The sequence below is a fragment of the Mytilus californianus genome, unplaced genomic scaffold, assembly GCF_021869535.1.
Source record: "Mytilus californianus isolate M0D057914Y unplaced genomic scaffold, xbMytCali1.0.p SCAF_22, whole genome shotgun sequence".
In the NCBI taxonomy this organism is placed as follows: domain Eukaryota; kingdom Metazoa; phylum Mollusca; class Bivalvia; order Mytilida; family Mytilidae; genus Mytilus; species Mytilus californianus.
In genome coordinates, this window is record NW_026262671.1 from 3,967,552 (window position 1) to 3,984,103 (window position 16,552).

Genomic DNA, 16,552 nt, shown 5'->3' on the forward strand with positions numbered 1-16,552 from the left:
TCAATGCAGCGAGAAACTCCCACACCCGGAGGTGTCCTTCAGCTGGCCCCTAAACAAATATGTATACTAGTTCAGTGATAATGGACGTCATAAGAAACTAAAATTAAAAATAATACAAGACTAACAAAGGCCAGAGGCTCCTGACTTGGGACAGGCGCAAAAATGCGGCGGGGTTAAACATGTTTTTTGAGATCTCAACCCTCCATCTATACCTCTAGCCAATGTAGAAAAAACAAATGTACAACAGTACGCACAGTAAAACGTATCTACCATGAACCAATTCATGCTTTCTGACAATGTTAACATACATGTACAGAATGTCTTTATGCAAGACAATTCATGCTTTCTGACAATGTAAACATCATACAAGTACATAATGTCTCTTTACAGGACCATTTTATGCTTTCTGATAATGTAAACAGGACTGATACATATGTTTTGATAAGGTAAACCAGTTGCATGTTAAGAATGTCTCAATACACGACTGATTAATGTTTTTTGACATTGTAAGCACTATTTAAATCAGTAATCCCTTTTCAAATTAGATGTTTAAATGGATTTTTTTTTTCATCTAAAATATTTTAAGTTCACCTTGATCACTGTCAACTTGTATCTGTCAATCAAATGGTGACAGGCAGGTGTATTCAGATGAACATGATGACATTTAAGATGTAGAAGCACTACACTGTAACTTAAATACCCATTTACTTAAAATGGCCTTTTAAATCAATTATCTTCAATACAAGAACATTAAAATACCTCCATTGATTTCACTACTGAGACTTTTAACCTTTTAGGAATATCAACCATATCATTAAATTTAATGTAAATAAGGCATGGCTAATATATGCAGTCAAACCTGTTTACTGATTTTATACAGACGAGACGTGACGATGAGTTGAGGTTAAAATGCATAGGTATTACTACAGCAGCAGTCATTCCCAAGGTAGCCGGACATTGGGCAAAGTCCAGTAAAAATTGGTTTGGTCCAGTCAAGTGATATTTTTAATTTAGTCTAAATCATATGTGTAAATGTCCTGTAAAAAAGAGTCTGGTCCAGTTAAGAAGAATGGTTTATTGGACCAAATGTCCAGTTGAGTTCTCAAAGCCTTGGGAACCACTGAGCAGTACATGATTGATTGATTGATTGAATGATTGGTGTTTAACACCACTTTATGCACTGTTGGTTATTTTTTGGTGGCTAGTTTATATTAGTTGAGAAAGCAGGATTTCCAGGAGAGAACCACAGACCTTGGAAAGGAAAACTGACAATCCTAGTCAATATATATTAAAGCTGAATGCACCTTACACATTGTGTTCCAACTTACAACCTCAGTGTTGACAGGCTAGTGATACAGTTGTTGAGTAATTGAACTACTTAGCCCACTCTGCAACCGAGGTCCAGATTTAAAGTTAAGGGGTATAATAGTTTTTACATCCCATGCACGAAGCAGCTAAATGACCAAATATTCAATGAAAATCAAATCCAAATCAGCATTCATATTTCATGAATAATATTACACAAATTGGAGGATAAACCCCTGCAAACAGGCTGTGAACAAAGAAAATATTTAATACAGTAAAAAGGTTGGGCGTGGATTCAGATGGGGGCCCAACCGGCAGGCAGTCTCCAAAAAAGAACTAGATGTGTCGGAACGGCACAAATGGTCCCGCTTGCATAAAAAGCATGAAGCAAATTTTAGGAGTGGAAAATTTGAGAACAAAAATCCAGTATCAGTTATTTTCACGAAATTTTCAAAGCCCAAAACCTGTAATTTTGACACAAATCAGCGGAGCAGAACCATACTCAATCTGTAACTCTTCATTGTAAACTCACATACTAAAAATATGCTCAATATGTGAAATTGATTAGAAAAAAAGTCTGTACAACTGTTTGTTACCAAATGTAGATGAGACGGAATGACAGATGGGGGAATAAACTGCTTCGCTGAGCGCAGCTGGATAGGGCCGCAGAGGTCCAACCCTGAACAGTTGGGGCAAAAATGAACACAATATTCAAGCTTGAAAAAAAATGCTTGATACAGGTCTGAATTTGGATTGTAATTAAATATTTGATATATTATAGGTTTCTGAATAAATGTAGTCAAAGAACTTGAAATTGGTTATATGAAAGATTTCTTGCTGTCGTGCAATACACTGTGCTGTTGCGCAATACTTAGTAAATCTGTTGTCAGACTATAAACAAATAAAATCTTATAACTCAGAAATGTAAAATCGAAAATTTATAAAAATCAAAAGGGAGCTTACAAAAAAAGATATAAACAATTTACCAAAGTTTCATAAGTTTGAGTTATTGTCCGAAAACTGGAAAATCCCCCCTTTTTTAATGAATAAAACCCCAAACTTGGAAACGATAAATCCGAAATTTATAAAAAACGAAAGGGAGCTCAAGTCAAAATATATGAACAATTCACAAAGGTTTCATGAAAATTGGTGATTTGTTTATAAGTTATTGTCCGAAAACTGGAAAATCCCCCCTTTTTTGTCGAGCCTTTCGACTTTTGTCGAAAAAGCGAGACATAGCGATCCTACATTCCGTCGGCGTCGTCGTCGTTGGCGTCCACAAATATTCACTCTGTGGTTAAAGTTTTTGAAATTTTAATAACTTTCTTAAACTATCCTGGATTTCTACCAAACTTGGAAAGAAGCTTGTTTATGATCATAAGATAAAATCCAAAAGTAAATTTTGTAAAAAAAAAAATCCATTTTTTCTGTATTTTACATATAAGTGGACTTAGTTTTTCTGCCAGGAAACATTACATTCACTCTGTGGTTAAAGTTTTTGAAATTTTAATAACTTTCTTAAACTATCCTGGATTTCTACCAAACTTGGAAAGAAGCTTGTTTATGATCATAAGATAGTATCCAGAAGTAAATTTTGTAAAAAAAAAAAATAATTTTTTCAGTATTTTACTTATAAATGGACTTAGTTTTTCTGCCAGTTAACATTACATTCACTCTGTGGTTAAAGTTTTTAAAATTTTAACAACTTTCTTAAACTATCCTGGATTTGTACGAAAATTGGACAGAAGCTTTTTTATGATTAAAAGCTAGTATCTAGAAGGAAATTTTGTTAAAATTTTGTTCCATTTTTTCAGTATTTTACTTATAAATGGACTTAGTTTTTCTGCCAGTTAACATTACATTCACTCTGTGGTTAAAGTTTTTAAAATTTTAACAACTTTCTTTAACTATCCTGGATTTGTACCAAACTTGGACAGAAGCTTTTTTATGATTAAAAGCTAGTATCTAGAAGGAAATTTTGTTAAAATTTTGTTCCATTTTTTCAGTATTTTACTTATAAATGGACTTAGTTTTTCTGCCAGTTAACATTACATTCACTCTGTGGTTAAAGTTTTTAAAATTTTAACAACTTTCTTTAACTATCCTGGATTTGTACCAAACTTGGACAGAAGTTTGTTTATGATTAAAAGCTAGTATCTAGAAGAAAATTTTGTTCAAATTTTGTTCCATTTTTTCAGTATTTTACTTATAAATGGACTTAGTTTTTCTTCCAGTTAACATTACATACAGTCTGCAGTTTAAGTTTTTAAAACATTTATTAGATTCATAATTAACTATCCTGGATTTTTACCAAACTTGGACAGAAGCTACTTAAAATCCAAAGATAGTATAGAGAGGAATATTTTTATTAATTTTTTTCCTCATTTTTGTTGAGCCTGCGATTAACAGCAAAAGTAGGCGAGACACTGGGTTCCATGGAACCCTTACGAATTTTTAATGAATAAAACCCCAAAACTTGGAAATGGTAAATCTGAAATTTATAAAAAAACGAAAGGGAGCTCACGGCAATAGATATAAACAATTAACCAAAGTTTCATGCATATTGGTTAAAGCATTTTTGAATTAATGTCCGACATGTTGACGACGGACGGACGGACGGACGGACAGATGGACGGACAGAGGTCAACGGTATACCATAATACGTCCCGTAAATGGGTGTATAAAAACTATATGGCCCCGTCCACTTTGTGTCAGGGCCATAAAAAGAAAATGTAATTTATAGGTAAATAAATGTGGATAGTGTCCACATGTGGACACAGATGATGCCCCCGCTTGCATATCATATAGTTATAAAGGGACATAAATGAACAACGGTAAAAGTGACGCTACCCAAATTTGAACTTGATCTGAGTTTTGTGGTAATAAGCAGTGTGTGTAAGTCTCATAACATTTGGTTGAGGCTAACTTAAGTAGAGAACAGAAACTAAAAATCAGCAATTTTTCTATTTGTAAACACGCATAACTCTAGAACGGTTGTGTATAAGTTTTATAACATTTGGTTGAGATAAACTAAAGTTAGAGAACAGAAACGAAAAATTCAGCAATTTTAATGTTTATAAAGGGATATTACTCAAGAATGGTAAAAGTGTCGCCACCAAATTTCGTACTTTATCTGTATTATGTAGTAATAAGCATTGTGTATAAGTTTCATAACATTTGGTTGAGGCTAACTAAAGTTAGAAAACGGAAACAAAAAATTTGTACTTGATCTTAGTTTTGTGGTAATGAATATTGTGTATAGGTTTCATAATGTTTGGTTGGGGCAAACTAAAGTTACAGAATGGAAACTAAAAATTTTGCAATCTTTCGATTTATAAAGGGGCATAACTCAATAATGGTTAAAGTGACACTACCCAAATTCAACTTGATCTGTGTTTTATCAGTGGAAGTCAAAATTAAACATTGCATTGTATAAAGCATTGATTGTAGTTGATTCAACTATAATCATGGACAAAGGAAGATAACTCCAATTTAAAAATATCTTGATATTTAGAAGAAAATAAAAATTTTGCAATTTTTCCATTTATAAAGGGGTATGACTCTAGAACAGTTAAAGTGACGCCACCAAAATTCAAACTTGATCTGTGTTTTGTGGTAATAAGCATTGTGTATAAGTTTCATAACATTTGGTTGAGGCAAACTTAAGTTAGAGAACGGAAACTAAAAATTTTGCATTTTTTACATTTATAAAGGGGCATAACTCTCGAACGGTTAAAGTGACACCACCAAAATTCAAACTCGATCTGTGTATTGTGATAATAAGCATTATGTATAAGTTTCATAACATTTGGTTGAGGCAAACTCAAGTCAGAGAACGGAAACCAATTTTGGGACGTAGGTTCGTACGTACATACAGACGGACAAGGGTAAAACTTAATGCCCCCTACGCTACTGCAGGGGCATAAAAAAAAAAGTAAATTTTTTGTCATAATATGGTCAACAATCTCCTTATTCTGAGGAGCACAGTCCCCTAACATCAATTCCTGGATCTGTCCCTGAAAGTAACAAGTTTACCGCCATGACAGTAGTTCATTGCAAACATCAAACTACAGATAATGATTATATAACTTACATCAGCTGGTTTCTTGCTCTTAGAAGCTACCACTAGAAGTTGCCTCTGTTCCTGGAAGGCCTTGGATACAATTTCTCCCTAAAAATATACATATTGTTAACAATTTAAAATATACAATTGACCATTTTTCATTTGAATCAAGGACCCACAAGAAGCATTAGATCATACATGCATGATATAGAGGGAAACAAATATTGATTACATACATGGAAAGCAACGAATTAACTCTTCTTTGATTGAGGAGGTTAAGAGGCCTATTATATTACATTTGACATGAGACAATACCAGTCATTTAGGCCTTACAAATAAAAATACAAATGTGTAAAAAATTCTTGGGTATAAAAATTGCAGTTAGATAGAGTTATCTTTCTTTGACATATACATGTATATTGATTACACATATATATTTCACTTAAAAAAACACAACATCAATCGAATAAAAAAATAATCAAATAACAGGTATACAACTTCATGTCCTGTAGGAAATATGAGTATACAACTTCATGTCCTGTAGGAAATATGAGTATACAACTTCATGTCCTGTAGGAAATTTGAGTATACTTCATGTCCTGTAGGAAATATGAGTATACAACTTCATGTCCAGTAGGAAATATGAGTATACAACTTCATGTCCTGTAGGAAATTTGAGTATACAACTTCATGTCATGTAGGAAATATGAGTATACAACTTCATGTCCTGTAGGAAATATGAGTATACAACTTCATGTCCTGTAGGAAAAATGAGTATGCAACTTCATGTCCTGTAGGAAATATGAGTATGCTTTTTAGAATTCTGTCAAGTTGTTTTTCAGAAGTTTCAGATTAACAAACTGATATAAGCAGAAATGGCTATGGCAATGAATAAATATTGTGGATTCATTTATTTTCGTGGATTAAGGGAAAAGAGACTCGGTAGTTAAGTTTCATGGATATTTGATTTTTAGGTTTAGTGTACATACTAGCCTATAGAAAATTTGTACAACGTTGAATATTCAAATTCCTGGTTCAACTATACATGTACTAATGAAATCCACAAAAATTGGTATCTAACAAATAAAAATGAATTCCCAGAATAAAAATAAGAAGATGTGGTATGATTGCCAATGAGACAACTATCCACCAGAGACTAAATGACCAGAATGTAAGCAACTATAGGCAACCATACAGCCTTCAACAATGAGCAAAACCCATACCATATTTTGTAAGTCATAAAAAGCCCCAACATGTCCATATTTTGGTATGTGAAACCCTAAAAAAATTCCTCTGATTCACATGATTTTATGTACAAGAATCTGTGCATGTTTGGTAGATTTCTGTCATGCTTTTTTCTCAAGTGGTTGCAGATTGTAAAGTGTAATAATGTTGTTAATATAAATACAAGAAGACAGAAGTGATCCTAATGGGTTACTAAGGTTACACAATAATACTGTTATGACTTAAGTAAGAAATTTGTGCTGGGGTTCATTATTGCTTATTTTGTAAATTTATTCTTGTAATCATGGATAAGGAAAAGTGTGAAAATTAAACCTTTAATAGGTTCAGAAGAGAAAGCACGAAATTTAAACCATGAGAAAATAAAATAAACGGCAATAAAACAAATTTTGACTGTATGAAAATAAGGATATGTGGTTTGATTGAGAAAACTATACACCATTGTTCAAATGAAGAGACATATGATTCCTTGTATTACATGGATTATAAACATGATCTAATCACTAAATGCTATGTCCTATAGTAATCTATTTAAGGCCATACCAATAAATATTCTTTTGATCTTTCAACAACTTTTTTGAAAGATAAATGTGTAAGCTTTGACATATGGTCCCTTTGGAATTTCTCTTTCAACTGATGTCTCATGTACATGTACTGTGAGAGGCTCTATCTAGATCAGACACATTCTCTGAGTCAGACATTCTTTTATATCTTATTATTTTCATGAAAATTGTGTGTTTATATTACTTGTGTTGTCTAACTCTTGGCAAATTATGTCTAACTTACGACTATCCATTTCACTACTCAAAAAGACTCATATCCATATACTGTAAATTCAGAAATTATTGCGATGTTTTTATTATTGCGAAAAATGCGACAGGGTTATAATCGCAATAATTTAAACTCGCATTTTGAAGTTTTTTATATGAATTAAACAGGATTTTTCTCAAAACCGCAAAAATTAAAATTGCAGTTTAGTCTAAAATGACAAAATCGCAATAATAAATGCACACAATAATTTCTGGATATACAGTACATGTATTACTACATGATTTTTCTTTAAAACTCCCAATTTGAAACCCATGAAAAGAATTGTGATTGATTCCATTATTTGTGTTTTTCACTCTCGACATTCTTTGAAAAACATTGTGTTTCTTAGCAGTTTACACTTGATTTGAACATTAGTCATAAGAGATTATGTTATATTATTTACATATTTATTGGGTCAAGAAATCCACAAAAATGTGCTGTTTGAAAATTGAAATAATGGTATCCTTTAGGAAAATTTTGGCCTCAGCTCTGTATATATAACTTTGGATATAAAAGGATTTTCTATGAACCAGTATACATTTTTTTAGGGGCCAGCTAAAGACCCGCCCCCGGGTGCGGGATTTTCTCGCTGTGTTGAAGACCAATTGGTGGCCTTGGGCTGTTTTCTGCTCTTTGGTCGGGTTTTTGTCTCTTTGACACATTCCCCGTTTCCATTCTCAATTTTATTAATGGCTAAATCATAACAATCACAGCTAAAGAGATGTTTAGTACAGAGTAGTGTTCATTACTAAATCATAACAATTACAGCTAAAGAGATGTTTAGTTCAGAGCAGTGTTAATGGCTAAACCATAACAATTACAACTGAAGAGATGTTTATATGTTCAGAGTAGTGTTAATGGCTAAACCGTAACAATTACAGCTGAAGAGATGTTTATAAGTTCAGAGTAGTTTAATGGCTGAATCATAACAATTACAACTAAAGAGATGTTTAGTTCAGAGTAGTGTTAATGGCTAAACCATAACAATTACAGCTGAAGAGATATTTAGTTCAGAGTAGTGTTAATGGCTAAACCATAACAATTACAGCTGAAGAGATATTTAGTTCAGAGTAGTGTTAATGGTTAAACCATAACAATTACAGCTGAAGAGATATTTAGTTCAGAGTAGGGTTAATGGCTAAACCATAACAATTACAGCTGAAGAGATATTTAGTTCAGAGTAGGGTTAATGGCTAAACCATAACAATTACAGCTGAAAAGATGTTAAGTTCAGAGTAGTTTAATTGTACATTATTTCTTGAGCATGAATTAGATTCTGGTTTCAGTTTCTAAGGGAATATGAAGCTGTCAACATATAGGTGTGTTACCATGTTATATAAGCCTTTTCATGCCCCCCTTTCCCCTGGTCCCATTCAGTCTTTAAAAATAACTACAAGCCCTACTGCCTGGAACAGTAAAAATATTGTCAGGCCAGTTTAATTTTCCTGAGAAGAAGTCTGACAAGCCATTAAAAAGTGTAACATTTTATGAAAGACTGTCAACTACAGAAAGAGAGACATCATCATGACCATAAGAAACAAGAGAATTCTGGACAACACGAATACTCAATATACATGTACAGATGGGTCAATATCCCTAATGTGCCTCAAATTGAGGAACACAAAAGTTGTGTGTAACCAAAAAGCTCTGTGTAGTGATATTGGACATGTTTCTATTTTTAACAAGCGACTGAGCTTAACCATTTGTGTTTATTTGGAAAGGTTAGGACCATAGAATAAATGTGTAAAAAATATGGAGTTATTAAATGTATCCAAAGTATTAAATTTTCCAAGAACTTATTGTGAAAAAAGGGATTTTTTACCACGAGGAGCCGCAAAATTTCGGGGTGTGCTTATTTACGGAAAAATAAATACCCCGAAAATTAAACCACATATGTGAAAATGTCTCTGCCTCGAAACGAGCCATCATACATATCCAAGTTTATAATATGGGTATTCCAATCTGTATGGACAAAATAATTTTCATGAAACATTAAGGTCCAAGTGCAGCAATTATGCTTAAATTCATTCAATGCAAACAGAGCAAACCAAAATTCTATTTAAAAAATTGCTATTTTCAAAATGTACACTTTAATGCCAAAAACCAGATCAAGGTCTGCAAGTAAAAAGAACAATAATTTCTTTTCAACATTGGATTTACATGTAGCAAGAGCGATCAGCTTTTTTTTAATCAAAAATCTTATGATGAATACTGACATGTTCATTTTTGTGGAAATTACAGAGGCAACCTAGGAAAACAAGTAGGTATTAGAACAATAACATAGAGAAGTAAAAGGTTTTTACGTAGAGTACCATGACGACTGTATAGTCTGCCAACAACATATTGTAAGTGGTTGGCTACAAAATATTTGCCCAAATTTTATTCTATTAATTGCTGCTGTAACCATGACATTAACCTAAAAATCTAAAGGGGTCTAAATTCACTCCTACAGATTATTCACAAAAGACAAGTAAAGATCTATCTATGGTTCAAAAGATATTTTCCTGAAAGAAAACTTTTCCCCAAACTTTCAGTCTATTGTACTGTGAACTTGACTATTGACCAACTGACTAAAAACTTTTTGGAAATGACATTCTCCAGCTAACATGGCTAAGTTTACTGAAGTTTGGATATGGTTCAAAAGAGAAAGTCCAAACACTTCATTTTGCCCCATTTTTGTGTATCAGCTTGAACTTTGACATAATAACATCGAAATTAAGAGGGTTTTTGACATCTCATAGTGTATTACCAAATGAAATATTAAAAAAAACAGGACATATGGTTTAAAACACAAAATGTAGTAACCAAAATTTTGCCCAAATTTAATTCTATAACAGGAGCCTTCCTCATCTCTTGGGGAATTATCCAACCATGTTTGGTAAATATTGGACATATGGTTTAAATGATAACATCCAGATACCAAAAGTTTGTCTATCAATAGCTGCTAGACCTTGAACTTTGTCTCAACCCCAAAATGAATAGCAGTCATGACATCTTCCAATGGGGGCATTATCATTTTAAGTCTGATAAGTACTTATTCACTGGGAATGCTGTGAAATCTGCTAAGAGATATTACTATATTACTCACCATTTTAGCAACATCTCCACCGATTTTATTGGATAAGTCTATAAACTGTCCTACTGATCCCTTCACCAGCCCATCAAAGGCGGCTACATATGGTGCTACAACATCTGTAAAATTACCAAAATTGTTTTGAAACATTTTATCAAGAATAGAAACTGCTTCTTTAAGTTTCGAAAAGACGTGAATTCATAACTTCTTAGTTCTAGAAGTAGTTTGTATGCTACATGTATGATGCACAAGACAAAAATATACAATTAGGTGATGTACAACAGGTAAGTTTTTCTTTCTTTTTGTCAGATTAGATATATAACAAAACATCATTTCAGTCAGTTATCTCATGTTAATTTGATGTTACATTTTATCAACAGAAACTGCAATAGGCCAAAAAAATTATTTATGTGTTTAACGTTTCCTTCTGAAGAAAAATAAGGTCAGTAGGCACTTGTAATGACATTTTCTTATATTTTGATCAATTTTAAGTACCTTGAGCATGTTGAGTACCAGTATATTGGAAAAATGAAAGAAGAATATGTGTTTGACACAAATGCCCTCACAATTTTTCAAGTTAAGAAGGGACATAACTCTAGAATGGTTAATGACTCACAATCCAAATTTGAACTCTGTCTGTGTGTTGTGTTTCAGTATATATACATACTGTGAATGAGTCTCATGAAATTTGAATGAGGTAATCTTAAGTTAGATTGCGGAAACGAAGAATGGGACAGATGGAAAGACGTACGGAAGGTCAAGGGTAACACTTAATGCCCCTGATGCCTACAGAGGGGGCATAATTAAAAACCTACAATATTGTCATCAGTCACAAACAAAAGTGTCCAGATCTTTAGAGTAGCCATTCAATGATTAATGAGGTATAAGTACATGGTCGATAATAAAATTCTAAACACAATTTTAAGAATATTTCTTTTTTTCTTTTTTAACTTAATAAACATAATTTGTACAACATACATGATTTATGTATATATCATGTATATTACATGTGTAGGTGTCTTTTCAAAAACAGGAAATATTAAAATTTGTAAAACTATTTATTCAATTCATCTCAGATTATTTCAGATCATCTTGCTTTTCCTGGACTACAATGTATCTTGGGATAACAGCAATTTCATAAGAAAACTCAAAATTTTGCAGATTCAGGTATCCATTTCCTAAATCCATAAAAATTCTATATATATATATAATTAGTACCTACTCTTTTGGGTATATTTATACAAACTAATTTTTAATGTCTTAATTAGGGATGTCAACGAGTACTCGAGTACTTGAGTATCGCTCGGTAGTACCGAGTATCGATTACCAAAATGATACTCGACTAATCGGTTTCCTGTTAGAATGTCGTTGCTTTTTTAAGTTTAAAACAAAAAATATTTTTGTTGAGAGCGCCTCCCTCTTTAGTTAGAGATCGGAAATGAAAAATTCAGCAATTTTTCCATTTGTAAAGAGGCATTACTCTAGAAAGGTAAAAGTGACGCCACCAAAATTCAAACATGATCTGTGTTTTGTGGTAATAAGCATTGAGTATAAGTTTCATAACATTTGGTTAAGGCAAACTAAAGTTAGAGAACCAAAACCAATTTTGTGATGTACGAACATATGTACAGACGGACAAGGGTAACACTTAATGCCCCCTCTGCTTCTACTATTCATTCATTTTGTTGTATGGCCAAAAATGAAATTTAAATTGTTTGATGTTGCCTCCCTACCAACCTAAAAAGTATATAACACAAATTGTTTCAAAATTTTTTTGGGAAGATGTTTTCCTTCTCTAATGTTGTTTTCTTGTCTAAAACATGAAACTTATGTTGACGTGTTGTTGGCCCAAAAATAATGAAACCCCTACCTTCCTACAAGGCATGGGTAGGCAACATCAAACAAAGAATTTTCCAAGGTTGGCCTGAGGTTAATATATATCATCTATCAACTTATGCATGATATGCTATCTTTGAAGAATTAACTTGTTCTAACTGGTGTAACTGGAGGTATGTGAATAATAGGATATGTGGAGTATACATCAATGAGACAGCAACCCAATGACACAACAAATGTATATCATCTACAATTAATTTACAGATCAACATACCCTATAGCGTCATCCCCAGCATTTTCAAATAGCACTGTTTTCCTAATTTTACCAATTATAAAAACTTTTCAGAAAGCACCAATATTGGTAAAAAAATATAGTACCATGGGACCATGGCCATGGGGAAAACACAGCAAAGTCTTCATGCAAATACATGTATATGTAGATAAGTGCCTAGGCCAAGGCGGCCATTAGTGGCGATTAGAGGACTAGGTGCTAAAACTCACAAATATCAGAGGGAATCACCCACTCTCATTTGTATGGCCTTCAACAATGAGCAAACCCATACTATACAGTCAGCTATAAAAGGGATGACAAAACGTGAAACAATTTAAACCAGAAAACTAACAACCTGATTTATGACAAAACAATCATGCTAGTTTAAATACCTATGAATTCCTCACAAGGATTGATGAAAACTCAAAGAGTAGAGAAAGTTACACAATCAAAATACATGTATAAGGAGCAACCATCCCAGTTGACAGCAACAATTCTAATATACATGTATATGAATTAAAACGGTTTTTAAACCATAGCAATTTACAAAAAAAATGTAGAAACAAGCCTACAAGTCCAGATACTCACGATGTCTGCATGCCGAGGGTATTTTTGGACTCATTACAGGAAGCTTAAGGCATCAAAGCAAAAGTTGAAATAGCCTTCCCATGCCACATGTCATAATTATAAGAACAACAAAAAGACTATTTCAATTCATTTGGACTACAACAAGGACTATTTCGGTTCATTTGGACTACAATAAAAATATTTCAATTCATCTGGATTGCAAAAAGACTATTTCAATTCATCAGTCTGGAATATAACTCTATAGGGTTATTACCGGAAATATCTTACATGTGTTATTACAGATATTTTTATGAGTTGTCTACTCTTTAATCCTTAAATTTTCTAAATCTGTAATAACATATGTTTGTTATTTGTAAAATAAATCATCAACATTATAATTTTTAGTGGACTCTAGGGAACTCTTGAAACTTTGCACAGAAACTAAATGCATAGCCTCGATAACTAATTTTTGAATTAAATTAATACATTTATCATTAACCATGGTAAATCAAGGAGATGTGGCTTTTAAGTGATTATCTTAGCTGTAATAACAAGGCTTAGTTATTAAAGGCATGTAACATATTATATGAGGCACTTGGAAATTACTGGGAAGCTTGCACAGAACCTCATTACATGCTCTGATCATTATTTCTTGCAATGAATTAAAATATATTGTAATTAAACATGATGTATGTCTGAGCAAATACTTTGGAGTGATAAAGAGAAGCTGTAATAACACCCTTTAGTTATTACAGGCATATTTTTTCTGTAATAACATAGGTGTACTATGCATGATTGGCAAAATATGAACTGCTATATCTTTCTATAGTCAAGTATACATAAAGACAACAGTAATATCAATAAAACTTGTATACATTTTAACAAAACTAATGATGTATATTGTCCCTTTGAAACATGTAACATACATATGTTATCACAGGTCTTTGATTTTTTAGTCCACAATAACAAATGTATGTTATTTTTCTCTAATAACCCTATAGAGTTATATCCTTGACTGTTCATAAGGACGACTATTTCAATTTATTTGGACTACAAAAATACTATTTTGATTCAATTTGACTACAAATAAACTAATTCAATTTATTTATACTATTTACATTTGTCATGTCGTGCAGTTAACAGCTTGGCATGTGGTATGGACTTTGCTCATTGTTGAAGGTGTATGGGGACCTATAGTTGCTTATTTTATGTTATTTGGTCTCTGGTGGAAGATGTCTTATCAATGCTTATTGGCAATCATACCAAATTTTCTTATATTATTAATTCCCTTTATTTAGACTACATAATGACTATTTTAGTTAATTTGGAATACAAAAGGACTATTTCAGTTAATTTGGAATACAAAAGGACCATTTCAGTTAATTTGGAATACAAAAGGACTATTTCAATTCATTTGGACCAGATAAAATTTTTTTTTTCATTCATACACACCTGAACTTGCACTAGGAGATCCAGAGCTACCAGTGTTGACTGCCAGACCTTCTAACCTGACAGCGACAGCCTCTAGACGATCCACTGCTGATAACAACGCTTGCTGAGACATCTCGTCGGAATCGCTACTTTGTATTTCCTGTAGAATTACTTGTTTAAGGTCCGCAACTTCCTGCTGAGCGAGACTTAATTGACTCTCTGGTGAACCTTCTCTCGGATTATTAGTTACTTCCCTTCCTAAAGATTTCTCTTTAACAGGTTGTGCTACTTTCTTTTCTAATGATTTTTCTGGAACTTGTTTTTCCTTGTTTAAAGTCAATTCTCTTTCTGGAGAAGACTTGACGCCGTTCACTTCTGTTTCCTTGGTTTGGAGGGATGCAAATTTGCCCCCCTGAAAAGAATCATCATCTGAGTCAGAATTAGCACAACAACAAAGCATAATTAATTAAAGGTGAAATCCATCAAATCTAAAAATAACTTCAATAGTTAAGTCTAAAAATATCCAAACTGATGAGTATTTCAGTGTGTCATACCATGGATATGTAAAATATGTGTACACACCCTAGTACTCAATAAAAGTACACGTGTAAAGTGGTATCCTCAAAAAATAGTGGGAGTTCCTTTTAACATATACTAATCTCTATTTACACAAAACACATAAATTAGCAGACTGTGAATGTACAATCAGTACAATCCAATTTCCTTGTCCAAATGTAACAACAAATCATTCAATAATAATACCTTGTCTATTTCCAATTAAATACAAATTTACACAGATCCAGACACAATAAATTATTACTAATAATTTCACACTTCGATGAATATCAATTTTCACTCATCCGTCAACTTTACAGGTATAAAGTAAGCAACACATGTGGCAATTGAATTGTGTTAAAGAAATGTAAACTTTATCTGACATTAAAGATCTAATACATATATATATCCTATATCCAACTTGAAAATCAATATTTAAAGTCTTAATCAACTGTTGACAGCTAGAACCTGTATCTGATTTCAATTTCTATAATTTTGCATAAAACATAAAAATTTTCAGAATTTTTTCATTCTCAAGGTCACCTTGATTGTAATGCTGATGTAGGAGTGATTAGGTGTAAAGGCACTTGTGAATCAGTTGAAACCAGGCCAAGAGATATGGAATCTTTGTTTTTTTTTCTAATAATAGCTTAGCTGTAAAGCTATAGTACTACCATGAAGTCAATGAACTTTATTATAATTACATGTTCTTTGTATTTTTACATACATTTTCAGATGGATCTGATGTAAAAGAAAGGACTTTAATTTGTTTTAGTAGTTATATTGCAACTTTAGAGACAGGCAGATTTATTTATTACATTTTTCCAGATGAAATAACAGGTTTTTTTTTAAGACTATCTGAATAAAAATTAATCGACAAAATTATAAGTAAATTTGTACAACAAGCAAATGTACATGCATGTTCATAAACAAACACTTTTTAATCAATTGAAACTTTTATTATAAAAATAAGGAGATGTGGTGTGATTGCCAATGAGACAAATATCCACCAGAGTTCAAATGAATTGGATGTAAGCAATTATAGGCAACCATACGGCCTTCAATAATGAGAAAACCCAATACTGTTTAGTCAGCTATAAAAGGCCCAAACATAAACAAGAGTGCACACGCTGAAATGTCTCGCCTTCTTTACTAATCATTGATATTATGTTGATAGTCCTAAATATAAAGCTTTATTACAACTGTCACATAAACTTAACATTAACCAAGTAAACTAAACATTGACCAATGAACCATGAAAATGAGGTCACGGTCAGATGAACCATGCTAGGCAGGCATGTACAGCTAACAATTCTTCCATACAACAAATATAGTTGACCTATTGCTTATAGTTTAAGAAAAACAGACCAAAACACAAAAACTTAACACTGAGCAATGA

The 16,552-nt window shown here is 32.5% G+C and overlaps 1 protein-coding gene across 2 annotated transcripts in view; it reads right to left on the reverse strand.

Moving 5' to 3' along the window:
• Positions 1 to 16,552, reverse strand: part of LOC127732122 (adenylyl cyclase-associated protein 1-like) — a 70,299-nt gene that overhangs the window by 43,836 nt on the left and 9,911 nt on the right. For both annotated transcript variants that reach the window (XM_052241190.1, XM_052241189.1), the window contains exons 2-4: positions 14,620 to 15,010; positions 10,509 to 10,612; positions 5,399 to 5,476 (exon numbers count right to left, since the gene is read on the reverse strand). In XM_052241190.1, the coding sequence (XP_052097150.1) occupies positions 5,399 to 5,476; positions 10,509 to 10,612; positions 14,620 to 14,731 (294 nt within the window). In that variant the 5' untranslated portion in view covers positions 14,732 to 15,010. The remainder of the gene's footprint in view (positions 1 to 5,398; positions 5,477 to 10,508; positions 10,613 to 14,619; positions 15,011 to 16,552) is intronic.